This window comes from Marmota monax, unplaced genomic scaffold (genome assembly GCF_021218885.2).
Source record: "Marmota monax isolate L192 unplaced genomic scaffold, Marmota_monax_Labrador192_F-V1.1 WCK01_AAM20220418_F8-fsc00027, whole genome shotgun sequence".
Taxonomy (NCBI): domain Eukaryota; kingdom Metazoa; phylum Chordata; class Mammalia; order Rodentia; family Sciuridae; genus Marmota; species Marmota monax.
The window spans coordinates 17854291-17874704 of NW_026694617.1; the positions used below are offsets into that span (position 1 = coordinate 17854291).

Below are 20414 nucleotides of genomic sequence, written 5' to 3' on the forward strand. Positions count from 1 at the left end.
TTCAGAATAGGAGAAGATCCTTGCAAACCATATACCTGAGAAGGGGTTAATATTTAGAATATATAAAGGCCTCCTACAACTCAACAACAAAAATCCCAGTCAATAAATGGAAAAAAGACTTGAATAGACAGAAAAGACATAAAAGTTCCCAACAAGCATATGAAAACATGCATAACATCACACATTTTTAGGGAAATGCAAATCAAAACCACAATGAGATATTACCTGCTCCTGTATGTTGGCCACTATCAAAACAACATAAGATCATAGGTGTTGGTGAGTATGTGAAGAAATTGGAATCTTTGTGCCCTGTTATTAGGAACTCCATGCAATTTAACAACTTCCTATTCTGTATTCTTCTAACCCTCAACAACCTCCATTCTACTATCTCTCTGAATTTGACTACTCTGGGTACCTCACATGAGTGGAACCATATTGTTTTTGTCTTTTTGTGACTAGTTTTTTCACTTAGCATAGTGTCCTCACAGTTTATCCATGTGTAGTATATGTTAGAACCTCCAACATTTTAAAGCCTGAACAATATTTCATTGTGTGCATGTACTACATTTTGTTTATTCATTAGTGAACACTGGGTTTCAAGCATATGTGTCTTTTTGTTGCCCTAATCTTATGTATTGGTTTCCTAATATGCAATTAAAAATTTCCACAGACTAGGTGACTTAAAACAATAGAAACATGTTCTTTTATATTTGTGGAGGCTAGAAGTAAAATCAAGGTGCTGGCAGAAGCACCCTCCCTCTCCCCCAAAACAAAAGGCTCTAGGGAAGACTCCTTACTTGCTTATTCCTCACTTTTGGAAGATCCCATCATTCATTTGCCCTTGAAGATTTATAACTGTATCATTCCAATGTGTGACTCTGGCCTCTGTTGTCCCATGGTATTTTTCACTGTTTGTGTCTCGGTATATATTCTTTTCATATAGGGGCAATCATTATCCAGTATGACCTTATCTCAACTAATTACATCTGTTTCTAGGTTAGATCACATCCTGAGATTATGATAGCGCATAAATTTTGTGGTGACAGTTTTCACCTCACTCTACCTTTTAAAATTTAATCCGTTTGTTAAATATGTAAATATTTGTTAGTCAGCTGTGGCTGCCATAACAAAATGAAACAGACTAATGGCTGAAACAACAGGTATTTATTTTCTCAGTGTTCTGGAAGCTGGAAAAGCTAAGATTAGGGTCCTGAAGGTTTGATTTCTGGCAAGGACCCTCCATGTCTCCTAACATGGCAGAGCATGAGAGCAAGGGAGGGAGATACGAGAGCAGGACATAAGCTCAAAATCCCTATTGTCTCTAGTAAGGGCCTTAATCCCTTAAGACCAGCCCCATCCCACCCCTTGTCACTATCACATCCACTTTAACCTCCCAAGAGCCAGTCCTTCAAACACCAACTCTGAAGATACAGTGGGAAAACCAAACTCAGACTCAAACCTGGTTTCTCTTGCTGTGATAACACAGATCTCTTCTGTGGCTCCAAAAGGTGTGAGGGGATTTCTTTCCACCACCAAGCCAGCATTCAGTTCTATAGTAGTCGGGGTAATCTAGCTGGGTAATCCTATAATCTAATTCAAGGTTCAGTCTTCCAGACAATTCCCCAGTTTCACCCACTTCAGATGCCACTTGCAAGTCTCAGGTTATTTGCCTATTCTTTTGACTATGAACCTGGGTTTCTACAATCCCCTTCTTGCCTTCTGTTAATTTGCTTGAGCAGCTCATAGAACTCAGGGAATCATACTTACTGGTTAATTTTAAAGGACATTACAAAAGATAGAGATGAAGAAGAGATGCATAAGGCAAAGAATGTGGGAAGAGGTGTGGAGATTTCATGCCTACTCTGTGCACACCCTCCCAGGAACCTCCATGTACTCAGCTATCTAGAAGCTCTCCAAACCCTGTTCTTTTGGGGTTTTGTGGAGTCTTCGTTACATAGGCATGATTGATGAAATCTTTGGCCATTGGTGATCAACTTAACTTTCGGCCCTTCTCTCCTACCTAATCCTGTCTTAATCTTTTTAATGACCAACCCCCATCCTGAAGCTAGTACCGCCAGCCATCAGTCAACTCACTAAAAAGACACATCACTTTAAAGATGCCAAGGATTTTAGGAATTATACACCAGGAAAGGGGACTAAGACCAAATACATATTTTGAAATATCACTCTAGTAAATTGTGGGATAGACTATATGAATTTTGGGAGACATAGATATTCAGTCCATAACAGTCTTTAAAATTAAAATAGAAATTTCACATTAGGTATTATTTGGGGAGTGAGTTATGTATTTATTTTGAGATGGAGTCCTGTGATATTGCCAGACTGGCTTCAAAATACTGGGCTTAAGCAATCCTACCTCATCCTCTAGAGTAGCTGGGAATAAAGGTGTGCATCCACATGCCTGGTGTGGGAGTTGCTTATTTTAAAAAACAGTCATATACAAGTTTAATAGTGTATACATGCAAGCATAATTCTTGCTTGTATTGTTTTGGGAAAAAGGTAAACATTCATATTTAATAAGTTAAATATATATATTTTCTTTAGAGAGAGAGAGGAGAGAGAGAATTTTTTTAATATTTATTTTTCAGTTTTCGGTGGACACAATCTTTATTTTATTTTATGGGGTGTTGAGGATCGAACCCAGCGCCCCGCGCATGGCAGGCGAGCGTGTTACTGCTTAAGCCACATCCCCAGCCCCTATGTCTTTTCTTATTCTATATATTTGACCTAAATAAACTATAAATTATTGATAATTTTTAGGTATTTAATAAGAAGTCTTGCCTGGTGTGTGTGTGTGTGTGTGTGTGTGTGTGTGTGTGTGTATATATATATATAGTTATAATACTACCTCTTTCACTTCCTGTTATTTCTTCCAGAATTATAAAAATTAAAATCATAACAGAAAAGTGCACTCATCATGGGAGTGTAGCTCAGATGATTTTTCACAAAGTGAACAAACATGTATGACTAGCATTTAAATTTAAAAAAAAAACAAAAAACATACCATAAGCATTCCACAAGTCCTTTTTAATTAGCAAGTGCCCTCAAGTAATTCTTACAGTTATACCAAATTTAGAGAGCCACTTACGTAGGCACCTGGGCTTGCAGAAGGTATTTCTTTAGATTTTTATCTATCAGGGATCAGGTTGGTGTATTTATTTTCTAAAATGTTCAGTGTCATTCACAGACTTTTGTATATGCTGTTTCTCTGCTTTGATATGCTTTTATATGCTTTACTTCTCCTTCTCTGTGTCTTCCATACCTATTTACCTCAAGTTCTTACATCTTCCCATGGACTTTTTCATTTCAGGTCTTAGCTGAGACTCCTTTTTTAAAGAGTGTTTCTTTATTCCTCCATCTTTCTTCCCTCTCAGAGTTTGAGCAATTGCTCCTTTTGCATATTTTCTTTAATCCTTCTTTTTCCTCTTCCCACATTCTAATTGCCAATTGACTTTATTCTCCATTAGACCATAAATATTGAAATGTCAGATAGTACAATATTTTTTATTATTATTATTCTTAGTACCTCAGAAAGTGTCAGCATGTGCACAATATCAATCATACACATAGATGATAAAATTATTATATTTTGGTATTGGAAAGTGCATTTAGTTCATCTAGTTCAGTCTTTTCTGCTATTAAATAGTAAATTAAAAGCCTTAATTTTATTAATAAGGACTCAGAAAGAGCCAGTGGTTAAAGTATACGGTACATGTGTGTGATGAGACAGAATAGTGGGGAAAGGACACTAATGTATCTCTAGGATATTAACCACTGAAGAATCTCTGTTATTCTTCACTTGAATCATACCTAGAAGCAATTATTTTGTCTTCAGTTCTTCTAATATTTCAGTTCCATTTCTTACTATTCTATCTCCCAATTTCTATTCTCTTACTCCCACTGATTTTGTTATTTATTTACCCCTTTGTGATTTTTGGTTTCCAATACCTGTTTTCATTCTTTATTACTTCAATCTAGTTTGCTACCTAGACTAGTTTTCTATGCTTGTACATTTCAAATATTTTCACATTTCCAACAAAGAATTACCCATTAGTATCTTAGACTAATCCATAATAATTAAGTAGTTCATTAACAGCAGCTTTACATTTTCCTATCCCTCCTGTCTCCCACACACGCCCTCAAATGATCTTCTTTTGATTTGTGTATTTCTATTCTCAGTTCTCCAAGTGAGATATGGTTCTTTCTTAAAAAATATAGTACGCTTTTTTCTCTGTCTTGTTCGTTGTAGTTAGTCAGCATCCAGTTTCTTTTTAGTGTTTCAAAATCTCTTCTATCTGTCCTGTTTATTATATTCTTGTATTAGTTGGCTTTATCTTACTGCAACAAAATATCTGATACAGGCTACTTATAAAGAGAGATTTTCATACATGGTTCTGGAGGTTCAAATCCAAGATTGGGCATCCCTGTTTGTATGACTGTCTGGTGAGGTTGAGCATAGTGGGAATACCTGTCAAGAGTGATTTCTTGTGTCTTGAAACAGGAAGCAGAGGGAAAGGAAGAGATTGGGGCCCTCAATCCCTTTGGAGGTCACATCTCCAGTGACCTGAGGACTTCTCACTATGCCCTACCTCTTCAAGGTCCACAGCACCTTTCAGTTACCACTCTGGGAACCAAGCCAACTGTCTTTGGGGACAGTTGTCCAAATTAGAGTAATTCTCATTGCAGTTCACTAGTGCATGGTATTTTTTTTCTATCGTTTTTAAATTACTAATTGGCAAAGCCAATTTAATTTATCTCCTCAAACAACCTAGGATATGGTATTTAGAACATCAATAATTTTTCTGTTACTAACCAAACAAAATAAGAATTTCACAGAATGCCACTTAATTCTGTCAATGACTAGACTCTTTTCATTTCATAGTTATCTTTTATTATCATTCTTTTTTCATGTATACAACACTCCAGACAATAAAATCCATTTACTGCTCCTTAGGTATACACCATAGTTTTCTGTAATCGTTTCTTTGTATACTGTGTTCTTTTGTTTTTAACCAGAAAATATTTATCTCTAAGAATAAATGATTCTCTTCTTTCAAAGTCTGGCAAAGACATCTAATCCAGTGGTTCAAAATGCTTATTTTCAGGTAGCTGCTTGGTGGACTGTGTTAGAATCATCTAAATAGCTTTGAAAAATATTAATAACTAGGCCTTAATCTGGTCTAGCTGAATCAAAAATTTTAGAATTGAGATCTTATCAGCTCCTTTTTTTTTCCCCCTAAAACATATCTCCAGCTGGGGTTGAGGTTCCATTCTTTTATTTGTTCTCATCGTTTTGAAGTTTTACAAGATGGAGACACAGAGAAAGGAGGTGATTTCCTCAGGGTTGCCCAAACAGTATTTCTTGTGTAACTTTACTTATTTCAACAATTAAAGTTGGAGCGATAAAAAAATTCTTAGGAACAGGAATAGATGCTATTCTTAGAATTCTTACAACTTTTGGAACATTAGAAAATGGTCTGAGTTCAAATGTATGATATGTCAAGATCATTGTACTGTCATGTGTAACTAAGTAAAACAAATAAAAAGATAAAAAAGAAAAGGCAATTTCATATATTTCAAATCCCTAAATGTAGTTTTAGATTTTTGAATGAAGAAAATATACTGAAAACTCCATTTGAATTAGAGTTGGGTTATGTTTGCTAGTTTTTTTGTTTGTTTAATTTCTACATTGCTCTTTAAGAGAGAAGGTTTTGTTTGCAGGTGAATTTGGTGTAGTATAGTGTGGAGTATATCTCCTTTCTCCTTTGATTATTCCAATCAAAATAAAATAATACAAGAACAACAACAACAAAAAGAAAGAATGAAAATGGTCTGAGGACTAATATTTTCTATTAGTAGTGTACTGAATACCAAATATTGTAAATGTGTTATCTCAATAGTCTTTCCAACAGTTTCATGAAGAATATATTTAAAAACCAAAAAATAGAAATTTACTTACTCATTCACTTATCCTAAGACTAATTTTAAAGTCTCAAGTTCTTCCCACTATAGCATGTTGCTGACAGATCAAGGTGGGGGTAGCTAATGTTAATTGAGCTTCTCTTCTCAATTACAAATGCTAATTAGTTATAAGAATTACTGCAGGCCAGCGTGGTGGTACATGCCTGTAATCAGGCTTGAACTAGGAGTTTGAGGCCAGCCTAGGCAACATAGTAAGACCTTATCCTCCAAAATATATTTTTTGATTTTACTATTAGGTGAGTACCATTATTTTTTGCCATCATACAGATGAGGAGACTAAGTATTAAATAAGTTAAGTCATTTGGTTTTGGTGACTAAGCTTGGATTCTATGCTAGGCCTGAGTCCAAAGTCTGTGAAGTAGAAATAACAAAAGCAAATAATAGAATTAATGAAGCCTAACATTATTTATTTTATAAGATTAATAAATTGAAATAAATTATTAAATGCCCCCAAAGATTGTGAGACAGAAAACAAACAAATTAAAAAGACACAAGATGAAGAGATGATCTAGGCTGGGGATGTGGCTCAAGTGGTAGCGTACTCGCCTCGCATGTGTGCGGCCCGGGTTCGATCCTCAGCACCACATACAAACAAAGATGTTGTCTCTGCCAAAAACTAAAATGTAAATAAAATATTAAAAAAAAAAAGACATCCAACAAAAATTAAAAAGAGAGTAAGAGGGCATTAGGTATAACTTTATAATAACAGATTTGAAAATTTAGGTAAAATTGACAAAATCCTAGGAAAACAAAAGGAACACTAGGAAAATTAGAAAGTCTGAATAGTTTTATGTCCATTACCAAAACTGAACATCATTCAAAACCTTCCCTGTGACAAAACTCCAAGGGCAGATAGTTTCAGGGATGAATTCTTCCAAACATTAAAGGAAAAAATAAACCAATGTTATGTAAACTTTATACAGTAATTGAGAAGTGGAAACACACACACCTCTGCTTATTTTGTGAGGCCAGAATAACCTTGATATCAAAACAAAGACATTATAAGAAAGGAAAATTACTAGCTGTCTTTCCAAAATTGATGCAAAAATGCTAAGAAAAAGTGTTAGCAAATATACGCCAGGAAAATCTAAAAATGATAATTTATCATGACCAAGATGGCTTTAGTCCAGAAGTACAATGTAATTACTTAAATACAGGGGGGAAAATGATCATCTCAGTAGATGCAGCAACATATTTAATAAAATTCAACGTCATTCTGATTAAAAATACTCTCAGCATACCAAGAATAAACTTCTTTAACATGATAAAGGAGTTATCAAAAACCTTAGTGATGAAATATTTAAGACTTTTCACCTGATAACACTCAAGGATAATACTCTAATTTTTTTTTTGTCAACATTCCACTGTAGATCCTATCCACAGTAATAAGGAAAAACAATAAAATAAAGGGAGATTGGGAAGAAAGAAAGAAAAAATATTCTTAGATAACATAGTTATACATATATAGCAAAACAAAACAGTTCACAGATGAAATATTAAAATTAATAACTGAATTTTGTACATTTATTAGGCTAAAATTCAATATATAAAAATCAATTGTATTTTTTAATATGCTTGCAACCGACAAAATTTTTTTAAGTTACCATTTACAGTCTCCAAAAATGCATAGATTAATTCAAATGAAAAAATATATAAGAACTCTTAACAGAAAGCTATCAAACATTATTAAGAGAAATTAAAGAAAACATGAATAAGAGAAGAAAGAGAACCATATTCATGAGTTGCAGAGCCAGTAATATAAAAATACCAATTCTAATTTTATTCATTGTTATAACTTAGTTACAAATAAAATCCCATATTTTTAAAAATTGAAATTGTCAAGTTAATTCTTAAAATGAAAATATTATGAAACAAGAATGTTTCATAATCAGTTGAAGAACAGATAAACCAATTGTGAATGATTAAATAGAGTTTCTGGAGGATAACTTTATGAATGAAAGATATCTTTATGAATGTGAGTCAGGGACTACTTTTTAAATAAGACACTGAAAGTGTTTACATAAGGAGTAAGGTTGATAAAAAGGATCGCATTGAAATTGTGAATTTCTTTCCCTTAAAAGACTTTATTAAAAGAGGGAGAAGGGGCTGGAGTTGTGGCTCAGTGGTAGAGCACTTGCCTAGCATGTGTGAGGCACTGGGTTCAATTCTCAGCACCACATACAAATATATGAATAAAATAAAAGTCCACTGATGTTTAAAAAAAATAAAACAACAACAACAACAAAACTGTGTTTAAAAAAAAAGAGGGGGAGAATATATTTACAATACAAACAATCATCAAAGTCATAAAATCCAATATATATAAACAAATTTTACAAATACGTAAGTAAAAAAAATGGGCAAAAATGATAAGCATGCATTTCACAAATGATAATCCAAATAGATAATTAACATTGCAAGAAGGAGTAACTTGCTCAGTCATCATAGAACTACAGTGTTCACTCAAAAGAATAGCTGAAATCAAAGGGGCTGATTGTTTTAATTTTGTGTAAGTTTGTTGAGCATCCACAATTGTCATATACTGTTGGTGATGTTATAAAGTATTATAGTAGCTTTGGAAAAATGGCCAAATCTATAAACACTTAAACATAGAAATACCTGGTAATTCAGCAGTTCACCCACACAGCAGAAATTCATATGCATATATGTCTACTGCAGTGTTCATTGTAGCATTAATTAAAATATCTAAAAGTGGAAATAACCCAAGTATTTATCAATACTAGGATGGATAATCTAAATTTCTACAATGGAATTCTACACATCAATAAAAAGAATCAACTGCTGCTACATGCAATATGGTGGAAAGATTCCACAAATAATGTTAAACAAACAAAGTCAGACACAGAAAAATACAAACTCTAAAATTCAGTGTATGTCAGGTTCACAAACAGGCAAATCTGATCTATCATGTTTCAGAAGTTATGGTAGTGATGATATTTAGAGAGGTGCAGCTTGGGAGCCATACAGGGTTTCGAGGTGCTGACATCATTGTGTTTCGTGATCTAGTTGGTAGTTTAGTCTGTTTATTTTATTATAGTTCATAAAGTTGTGCTTATATAATGTGCATGATCCTCTGTATGTTACTTTAAGAATTTTATTTCAAATAATTATTTTGTAGCACCTTTGCTAACAATGCATATATCTGTATTAAACCATATTGATCTATTGATATATATCTTAATTGGTATTAATTGGAAAAGTAGCTGTTAATTGGAAAATTTTAAATTATGTCTAGAATTATATGTGTTATAAATTATAAATATTGCTCTAATATATGCATTAGTAATGAGCTATATACATTTATTTTTTTGAAATGTTTTTGGAAGTTAATTTTTGAAGCAGACAATCATGAAAACTGTTTTAACTAGGCCTTTAAAGTTGAATAAAACAAAATGTTTTTCAGTTAATGTACACAAAAATTTTACAGTATACTTTCACTGGTACCTGATAATAAAACTACTGTATGTGGAAAAACTAAGTGTTATGCTTTTCAGATCCTTACAAAATTGTCAAGGCAATAAGTATAATTTAAAGTATCTATCTGTATTCTGGTTTTATAAGATGTAAGTATTCTTTTGAAGATGCTTTCTTGGATTGTGATGATATATGAAATTTCTTTACAGTTGTCTTATTTTGATTTCTTGATCTCTACTAAAATGTAAAAAAAATTGTGTATATTTCTTTTGTGCACACGCACATATATATCTCTTTTGGGAGAAAGGGAATAACAATAATAAAAAACAAATGTTGTACCCTGTTTTTAGTTCATAATTTTATATGAAGTTGCTTACTTTATCTCCTGTGTCCTTTGTTGGTGTACTAGTACAAAATTGAAAGTATATACTAGAGTTAAATTTTATTATAATCATATTAAATTAAGCTTTTTATTAGACCATACCTTAATTTGAATAATATTCATTTGCTTCTTTTTCTCGTTTAATGAAAATCTCCAATGGGTATTATTATTCTCCAGCTCAGTTTCCTGTTACTGTCTTTAAGCTGACTATGCTTTATCTTTCTGTGTGTGTGCTTGTGTATTTGCATTGCATACTATTATTTTTAAATGATACAGTAGATTTCAGAAAATACCTTTTGTCTCATTCATAAATTTAATCATGTAAACAATGAAATAATTCAACTTTTTTATTATGTCTCTAATAATAGACAGTAAATTATAAATGGAAAAAAGAGTTTCAGCTCTTTGGGCCTAGAAGTATATGTTGTTGTAACAGCTTCTAGCTGATAATTAAGTCATTTACTTACCAAACAAATCCAATAATTAGTATTACTCTGGACTAAATCTACTCATTGACCATGTTTCAACTTCCTATCTTATCTCCTGCCTCTCTCTTTTTTACTTTGCTTTGCATACCATCATGGCCTTCTTGCTGTTTCATTAGCATGCCAAGTACATTTCTTAGTACTTTCATTGATAACACTGCCCAGGTCTATAGTTCCTCAAATCTTCTTTAGACTGCCTCTATCAGGATAATCAGGTCTATTTAAATATCCAGTCAGAGATGTGGTTTTTTTTTTTTTTTTTTGTGTGTGTGTGTGTGTGTGTATGTTTACTCCTCTCTCTATAGTAATCCTAATCATTCTCTGTTTTTATTTTCTGCTATATTTTTTTTTCTTATAGCATTCATCATTACCTGATATCTTTTTTTCTGTTTTGTACATTTCATAGTAAATATATAAGCTTCCTGTGAGCGGGATTTATTTTACTACTGCATTTCCAACACATAGAATTTTAACAGATTCACAGTAGGCATTGTATAAATATTTGTAGTTAGAGTGAGTGAATGGATGAATTAAATATAAAGAATAGTTATCAGTTCTCATGGCTAAGCCCTTGGCTAACTCTTCAGGATTCTTTTTTTTTAATTCTCTTATATATCTAGCATTTCTGTTCCAGCATGGCTCCTTTGTTGGGATTTGTGGTAAATTTTAAATAAGCTCTAGTATTGTATAAAAAGCTTCTAAACTTGTTATTATCCTTTAAAGGTAGAGAAAGAGGGAAAGGGGAAAAATGATCTACATGGTATTTAAATTTGTCTTTTATGATGTATAACTAAATTTAATATTTGTTTCAAATTGTTTTTATCTTCAATAATTTAAAAATGTGGTAGCAATTGTTCAAGGTTGTAGATTTACATTGATCTTATTTGTTTCTATTTATATCTGTTTCTACCCTACCTCAATTTTATTTAAGAATCCAACTCAAGTTGGAACAGCTCTTCAGGTTTTCCATAATCTTGGGACTTTGAAGGATACTATTACCAGTGTTGTGTTTGGATATTGTGCTGCTTTGGAAGAGAATATCAACAGTGCATTAGACATCAAAGTTTTGACTCAGCCTTCACAGTCAGCTGTGAGAGGTATGGATATACTTTATATTTAGCTTCTTTATTTATTTATAACTGAGAAGTCCTTTGAATAGTATGTGAAACATTCATGTTTCAAAGCAATCTAATGACTCATTTTTTTAGTAGACAGAAAATGAGAGAGAAATTATGTTTCAGAATTTATTTATAAATTTTTTTGTCTAATCAGTGAGTTGTGGCCAATTGGTACATTCAGAACTAGATAAAGATCTCTAAACTATGGCATCATTTAGTTGAGAGGAAACAGATGCAAAAAAAAAAAAAAAAAGAAGAACATATTTTTCTTCTGATGTCCTTATCCTTATCCTCACATGTACTTCTTATTGAGTAAGAAAATATTTTTAAGAAATCTGCTATCTCTACTTTAGCTTTCTGGACTTTTCCTTATTGTAATTCTTATACTCAGGAGCAATAATGGCTGATGGAATAGAAACTGATAAAATTTGGGGGGAAATTATAACCATAGCAAAGTCTAAAGGAAACTGCTGAAAGAAGGTGCATTCAAGGTAGAGAGGAGTCTGCACCTCTTCCTGCCAAGGTGAATGGATAGCATTCACACTTCTCCACAAAGGGGAGAAAAGACCATATATTATGTGCACCTTTCATTTACTTCCTCCATCTCTCTTCTTAACATTTTTTTTCTTTCTGTCCTGTTAGTATGGATGAGATATACTTTGCTTCTAGCAAAGGCCACTCTGCTTTTACATTAAATTCCATAATTCCAGGATATTGCTTTAGCACATACCTTCTCCCTATCTTGTCTCTATTTTCTTCTCTTCATCTCTTTTTCATCACATACAGTTATCCTGCCATATCTCCTTCTACTTAAACATAGTCATATCTATCATGACTGCATTTCTTTCTTCCGTTGAACTATCCTGTTTTATTTCATTAACCTACAGAAAAACTTTCAAAATTTTTATGTGTATTTACTGTTTGCAGTTTTTCTCTTCCCATTTTTTAAGTGAAGGCATGCTAACCATCACAGTTATCCTCAAGAATAAATAAAATAATCTATGCAGAATTAATAACAGTTCCTGATACCTGGCTAATGTTAAAAACTTGCAGGCATTTATTGTTTTTTTTATATTTGGTATATAATATGACCTCATAAATATGTTGCACTGGATAAAAAGAGATAAAAGAATTGTAGGTCTCAGAGATTTATAAAGGTTAGCTTCTGAGTAGGTCGTATTAAGACTATTCCAGAATATCCTTGAAAATAAATTGCCATAGGAGATTTTACTCTCAACTTTTTCTAGCAATTATTATCAGAAAGTTTGATCTAACATTTAAATTTCTAGGAGCAGTTTTATCTCATTCCCTCTTATGTTGTCAAGAAAAGGGAAAAAAAATTAAAGCAGTTATTCACATCTGTCAATCTTAATGTAGGCCTTTTTTGTTGAAAGAATAAAGAGTCTTAAAACTGCCTTCCTATCATCTGTTAAGGAGTGGATTCCTTAATTTCATGTAGAAATCTTAAGCTTCAATTCTCTGCTTCAATATGTTTTAAAAGGAATAATCCTTATTACTTATAATTTTTAATGCCACACAGACAGTATTAATGTTAGTTTCCTCTTGTTGATTAGATTAAGGTTAGGTGAGAACATATTCCTTAAAATGTTCAAGGATGATGGGGCCACCATTTCAATAAATTTACTTGCAAATGGTTCAGGGAATTTTTTCTCTCTTTTCATTTCTCTTTCTTTCTTTTTTTTGCAATACTTGTACATTTTCTACAAATTTAAGATTGTTTTAAAGTTTAAAAAATATGTAAAATACAATTTTAAGGAAAATAATGTGAACTTGAACGTATAAAAATCTATAATTCAATAAGAAAAAGCTAACTCAATGAAAAGTTGATAAAGACTATGAATGGGCAGTTCATGTCAGAATATATCCATTAAACATATGAAAAATGGTTAACCTTTTTTGAAGCAGATGATCTTGTTGTAAGGCAAATAAAGATACAGAAGCAGGGCAGAGACTGTCACGCAAAGACTCTTGCCATAATTAAACTTCTCTGCCATAATTAAGCTTCTCCTCTTGTCAGAAAGATTTTTACAAAGAGTATCAGCAAGATGTCTATAGAGAGAATTGTGGTTTGCATCTTCCTCTTTCTTGTAAATGCCAGCTTTGCACACAAACAGTGTGATAGAGGGTCTGGGGCAGCACACTTGCTTGTCATGTCTGAGGCACTGGGTTTGATTCTCAGCACCACATATAAATAAATAAAGGTCTATCCACAAGTTAAAATAAAATTTTCTTTCCTTTTGCATTTATATTTAACTAAGGTTTTTTAAAAAAGTTTTTTTAAAAAGGTGTGTCAGAGTTAGAATCTACAGTCAAGCTTGTTGTACAAAAAGATATTATCCCTGTTTTCTTGGTAAAAAAAATTATAAAACCGGGCTGGGGATGTGGCTCAAGCGGTAACGTGCTCGCCTGACATGCATGGGGCGCTGGGTTTGATCCTCAGCAGCACATAAAATAAAATAAAGATGTTGTTTCCACTGAAAACTGAAAAATAAATATTAAAAAATTCTCTCTCTCTCTTAAAAAAAAAAAAAAAAATATATATATATATATATATATATATATATATATATATATATATATATATTATATATATCCCTGTCTGGCCTAAAATGCACTTTCTGAGAACACAAAGAAAAAAATCAATTACTTTAATGTAAAACCTCCATGTCCTTCCTTCCAATGAGTATAAAGGTCAAAGAATTTTAAAAATCTTCATTTAGAGGAAGAACTTTTTAGGCTGTAGCCCCCTCTGGACTCTGCAGTCTATAAATTTGCTTCGTGAAAATTTCTTGGGTGTCCAGCCCCTTCTGTCCTACTTTAATACTATTTCCCAATCTTCTGATTGTCAAAATCTAAGACAGCTGTGTTATATGACTGCAGAAACTCTTATACCTTTATTGTAACAAATGTTTCAACCAGTTAATATGAGGTTAAAAATTGTGTATTCTTCATGACCTTTTAATTTCTTTTATAAGACTGTATCTAAGACAAATTTTCATATATGTATAAGGATTTTTATTGTACTATTGCATATAGTGGTAACAAGATAAATATAATCTTTCCTTTCATGGAAAAATGAGCAAATAATTTATTTAATGATTTTGTAGCCAGCCCTTAAATATAAAATTATAATTCTCAAAAACAACATGAAAAAGTAAGTTCCAGAATTATATATGTATATAAAATATGATACCATATCTAAAGCCTAAGAAGAATACAACAGACTATAATATATATATATATATATATATATATATATATATATATATATATATATTGTTTTGCATATGTAATAAAAATATAAATGCATCTAATGATGATCACCAATTTTAAGATTTACTTTGGAGAGAGAGCAAGGAAAGTGGGACCAGGAACGGAGAGAACCAGGAAGCGTCACTTCATATGATCTTGTATTTCTTGAGCTTAGTGACTAATATTTGTAAAATTATTCTGTATTTTTTTCTTTCTTTTTTGTACCATGGATTGAACCCAGGGGTGCTTTAATGTTGAACTATATCTCTAGCCCTTTTTTATTTCTTATTTGAGACAGGGTGTCTTGTTAAGTTAATGGGGCTGGTTTTGAAATTGTGATCCTCCTGCCTCAGCCTCCTGAGCTGCTGGGATTATAGGCATACACTACTGTGCCTGGCTCTATATACTTTTTTGTATACATGAAATATTTATTAGTTTTGAATGACTGGTGCCTTTTTCTTTTTTTTTTTTTTAATTTTTTATTGTGGGTTGTTCAAAACATTACAAATTTCTTGACATATCATATTCCACACTTTGATTCAAGTGGGTTATGAACTCCCACCTTCACCCCATACACAGATTGCAGATTCACATCAGTTACACATCCATTGATTTACAAATTGCCATACTAGTGTCTGTTGTGCTCCGCTGCCTTTCCCATCCTCCACCCTCCCCCCTCCCCACCTCTCCCCTCCCCTCCCCTCCTCTCTCTCTACCCCCTCCACTGTATAACCCTGAGGGTCTCCTTCCATTACCATGCAATTTCCCTTCTCTCTCCCTTTCCCTCCCACCTCTCATCCCTGTTAAATGTTAATCTTCTTCTCCTGCTCTTCCTCCCTACTCTGTTCTTAGTTACTTTCCTTATATCAAAGAAGACATTTGGCATTTGTTTTTTAGGGATTGGCTAGCTTCACTTAGCATAATCTGCTCTAATGCCATCCATTTCCCTGTAAATTCTATGATTTTTTTCATTTCCTTCTTTGTGTTTTTAAATGATTTGATTTTCATCTCGTTCTTTTTAGTATTACTTTCCCATTTCTACATTTATCATTCCCTTGCCTGGATTTTATAATAAATTGGTCCCCCCCAAAAAAATTTTTATGCATTCTTTGATTTCTCAGTTCTTCCACAGAAGATGGAGTCTTTTGCCTTTATATGTAACTAATTTGGGCAAGTATAGATTCTTATTTTCACTTTTACTTAGAATTTTGTAGCTGTTTGTGGACCCCAAAATAATGTTTCTCTTCCCTATTGAATTTGAAAACAACTAAAATACAGATATAGGGAACAAAAGGATGATAATTAAAATGTTGGCTTTATTACTGATTTAAAAAACAAAAACATGATGACAACAATAAAAAACAAACAACCTTGAATTGAAGGGCATAGCTTAGCTTTGAAACAAAATGAATTTCTTAATATAGCAACTCCAAATGAAACTCACTCCCCAATATTAGCCTGCCCTGCTGTACTTACCACTGATGGAGTGCAAGTCAGAATGCACCACTTATGCACAACAAGAGAGAAAGGAAGGGAATGAGTCAGTTAGGTTCCATTTTATTAATCAGGTAAGTGGCTCCTTTTTACATGGGAATAGTGGAATAAGAGGTAGGAAAAGAAGGCAAGAATGTTCTTTTAACTGAAGTTCCCCCATATGAAAGACAAGGCCAGGGAAATGGAGGGTTCCCTCAAATATTAGACATGGCTCTACCGACTGCTAGGTTCAGGTGTTCATATTAGAGAATTTTCAGGCTAATCAGATTATTATGCCACACATAGTGTAACTTGCTTCTTCATGGATGTTTTCAGTGTTTTTTTTCCCCCTTTGTCTTTGAATTTTAGTAACATTTTTTGGATATATTTTAGGGTTAAATGCCCTGTATCAGTTTTTTTTCTGAGAGTATATATTCCCTTTTATAGAGAAGTTTATCCTATTAAATATTGTTTGTTGTTGTTGTTGTTCCATTTGTTTTTCCCCAGGAACTTTAATTATGCATGTATTAGATCTTTGTTTTCTATGTCTGGTATCTTCTCTGTAGTTGCTTTTATGTCTTCATATTTCATTTTGAATGATTTCGTCTTTTCTGTTTCCCATAGTGTACTATGTTTCCACCTTTGTTCATTATGTTTGTTTGTTTCTTTGTTTTATTTTATTTTTAGTATTATCTTAATCTGTATGATATTTTTCCAGTCAGGATATTTCCTGTAATCACTTTGAAATAGCAGAAAATGGAGTAGCCCTTCCGGTTGTTTCTTGGGGGAATTCCTTTGGTGACCTATGTGTATCATTTCTTTTAGCTTATATTCCTTTCCTCCTCTTACCTCCTTTATCTACCTTAAGTCCACTGTCACTTTATTTCTGATTGCTTTTAGAGCACATCTTTCCTCAAATTTTGGACCTATCAAGAGTTTAATGTGACACAAAGTGAGACTATTTAAGCCATCCCTTTGTTAAAAACTAGCATTCTCAGCTTCCTCTACCAACTTTCATCTCACTTTACCTCCAGTGAACTCCCTATGTTAGAGGGCTAATTCTTATACAGTAATATCACTTTATGAGGGCTTCTTTTTCAGCTCTTCTCTGTCATTCTGTAGTGTTTAACATTTTACTAGCTTTCCCCCTGGCCTGTCCATGTCTGTGGGTCTTATCTCCAATCAAAGAATCACTGGACAGCTTGTCCAGATCTTACAGTTGATTTGAAAAGCAGTGTGTTTCCTAATAATAGGTTAAGGTGTCAGCTATGTGGTCCCTTCCTTCCTTGTTTGTTTTTTGTTGTTGTTGTTTTTTCCAGTACTGGGCATCATAATCAGGGCCTCTTGCATGCTAGGCAAGTCTCACTAAGTTACTTAGGCTGATTTTGAACTCCTGCTTTAGCCTCCCAAGGAGCTGGGTTTTAGACAGGTGCCTCCATGCATGGCTTTATTTCTTCTTCATTTTGATCCATCTACTTCATTTGATATGTAATTTTATAATCTCAAGTTTGAGATTTTATGTGATTCTTTGTTTCTTTGAAAATTTTTCCTACTTATTATTTGTTCTTATTTTTATTGATTTTAGAAGAGAGTAGTAAAATTAAATTTTACACTGTCACCAGAAAATATTATATTTTGAGGAATTCTCAGTTTTTTTCTGATTTTAATAAAATATAGTTTATGACAAAACTTATACTGGCATCAGTTTTTCTGTTTTAATTATACTTTCTCTCCCTTTATATAGCTGTTCTCTATTTAGTCAATTATTTCTATAATGTTTTTATCTTCAGAAAGGTGTGTTTAGCTTATGAGTATAAAAAATCTTTATGTTTGAGTGGCTCAGGAGACTAAGGCTGGCGGATCATGAGTTCAAAGCCAGCCTCAGCAACCTTTTGAGGCCCTAAGCAACTTAGCTAGACCCTATCTCTAAATAAAATACGAAAAGGGCTGAAGGTATGGCTCACTGGTTAAGCACCTCTAGTACCAAAAACGAAAACAAACAAAAAAATGTTTTGTTTTGTCAGAAAGAAAAATCGGTCCTCTAGAAATATTTGAAGCAGTGATTAATGATTGTGATCTTGTCTCTCAGTTTCTTCAAAGTAAATGCAGAGAGATAATAATAGCTTATATTTCTGTTTGTATTTACTTTCAGAGTAATAGGTTAATGGGTGCCATAATTCTTTTTTTTATCCTATCATTTATTTTCCAGAAATTTAATATTCTTTAAATTCTCTCTCTCCCTCCCTCCCTCTCTCTTTCTGTCCCCCACTTTCTCTCCCCCCCATCCCTCTCTCTCTTTTTCTCTCTCTTTGTACCAGGCATTGAATCCAGGGACACTTAACCACTGAGCCACATCCACAGACCTTTTAATTTTTTATTTTGATACAGGGTCTTGCTAAGTTGCTTAGGGCCTTTTTAAATTGCTGAGGCTGGCTTTGAATATTATATCATCCTCTTGCCTCAGCCTCCTGAGCTACTGGGATTACAGGCATGCACCACCACACCTGGCAATATTTCATAATATTCACAAAGGTATTCTATATCTTTTTCTCATTCTTATGGGTTTTTTTAAAGTATTTTTATTAGCACATGGAGTTTGTTCTTGATGAGACAAGTTCAGATTGTTTAAGTATTATGTCTTTATTTCTTTTATATCTTCCCTCACCAGTGTGTGTACAACACTGCAAATAATTTTTAAAACAAGTTAGATCTATATTTTCAACAGGAATTATTAATACTTTTAAAGCCAAAAACCTCCTAGCTTTCTCTTTTCCATTATTTTCTACTATAATCCCACTTAAAACATAGCATTTATGTGCTAAAGGTACATATAATTATTTTTTAAATTAAGATTTGTTAAAAACTAGAGTGAGACAGTTCATATGCATAGTAGTTCTGGTTTTCTTAATCTCATCCTTTTTAAAACCACGAGTGTAGACTATTTAACCACAAAGGTGTCTTCGACTGCCTTAGTGTGGACTGATACTTATGTCTTTCAATTTGGGTTTATTTTATTTTTTTTCATATTGAAACATTTCAATCTGTACTTATAGCTTTGTCTGTTTGTATTACATACAAGAACATTTTTAGACATTCTTACCCTCCAGAAATTTAACATTGATATGTTAATATTATTTAATATCAGTCTATATTCAAAAACTTTCAGATATCCCCCCCGCAAGTTTTTTGATACTAGGAATTGAACCCAGGCACCACTGAGTTGTATCCCCAGCCCTTTTTATTTTTTATTTTGAGACAGGGTATCATGATATTTCATAATGTTACTAAGTTGTCCAGGGTGGCCTTCAACTTGTCATCATCTTGTCTCAGCCTACTCTGGCTTCAGTGACTGTGTGTGGCACAGTACGTAACTCTAAAATGTTCTTCATAGATTTTTTTTCTTCTTAATAGATCAAGGATCACATTTTAAAACTGTTGGTTATGTTGTCTCTGTACTGTCCTTTAATAGAAAACAGTGCTTTTTTTATGGCATTAACATATTTGGAGAGCCCCTCATTTGAATTTGTCTGGATATTTTCTTCATGATTCAGTTCAGGATAAACATACTGGTAGTAAAGTAATGTCCATTTATTTTTACTGTACTACTCACTTAATCCATGCTATGCATTGCAAAATCGCAGTGTATACTTGAAACTGCATATAGTAGTGAACTCTCTATATACTATTTTTTATCCTACAAATTCATACCTATGTTAAAATTTAGTTTATACAGTAGGCATAGTAAGGGATTAACAACAATTAATAATAAAATAAAACATTTATGACAATATACTATAATAAAATTGTCAGTATCACTACTCTTGCTTTTGGGAGCCACTATTAAGTAAGTCACTTGAATACTAGCAATATGATACTTAAGTGGTTGATCTGATAGCCAAGGTGGCTACTAAGTGACAAATGGGCAGATGGTATATACAGTATGGATTTGCTCGACAATGGGTGATGCAGTTCCTGAGTAGAATGGAACCATGATATCATGATATTTCATAATGTTACTCAGAATCATATGTAATCAAACTTATGAATTTTTTGTTGCTGGAATTTTCCATTTGGTATTTTTGGATCACAGTTCACTGTGGGTAATTGAAACCATGCAAAGTGAAACCAAAGATAAGGGAGACTACAGTACATTATATCAGAAAACAACAAAATTATGTCAGTTTGTCTCACTATGCTGGTGCTAAATCACTTCACTAAAATGGTATATACCAGATTGTCCCTTGT

The 20414-nt window shown here is 32.9% G+C and overlaps 1 protein-coding gene across 5 annotated transcripts in view; it reads left to right on the forward strand.

Moving 5' to 3' along the window:
• The window catches only part of Cog5 (component of oligomeric golgi complex 5), a 374945-nt gene that overhangs the window by 199946 nt on the left and 154585 nt on the right, over positions 1-20414 (forward strand). For all 5 annotated transcript variants that reach the window (XM_046422370.2, XM_046422368.2, XM_046422369.2 and 2 more), the window contains one exon: positions 11237-11402. In XM_046422370.2, the coding sequence (XP_046278326.1) occupies positions 11237-11402 (166 nt within the window). The remainder of the gene's footprint in view (positions 1-11236; positions 11403-20414) is intronic.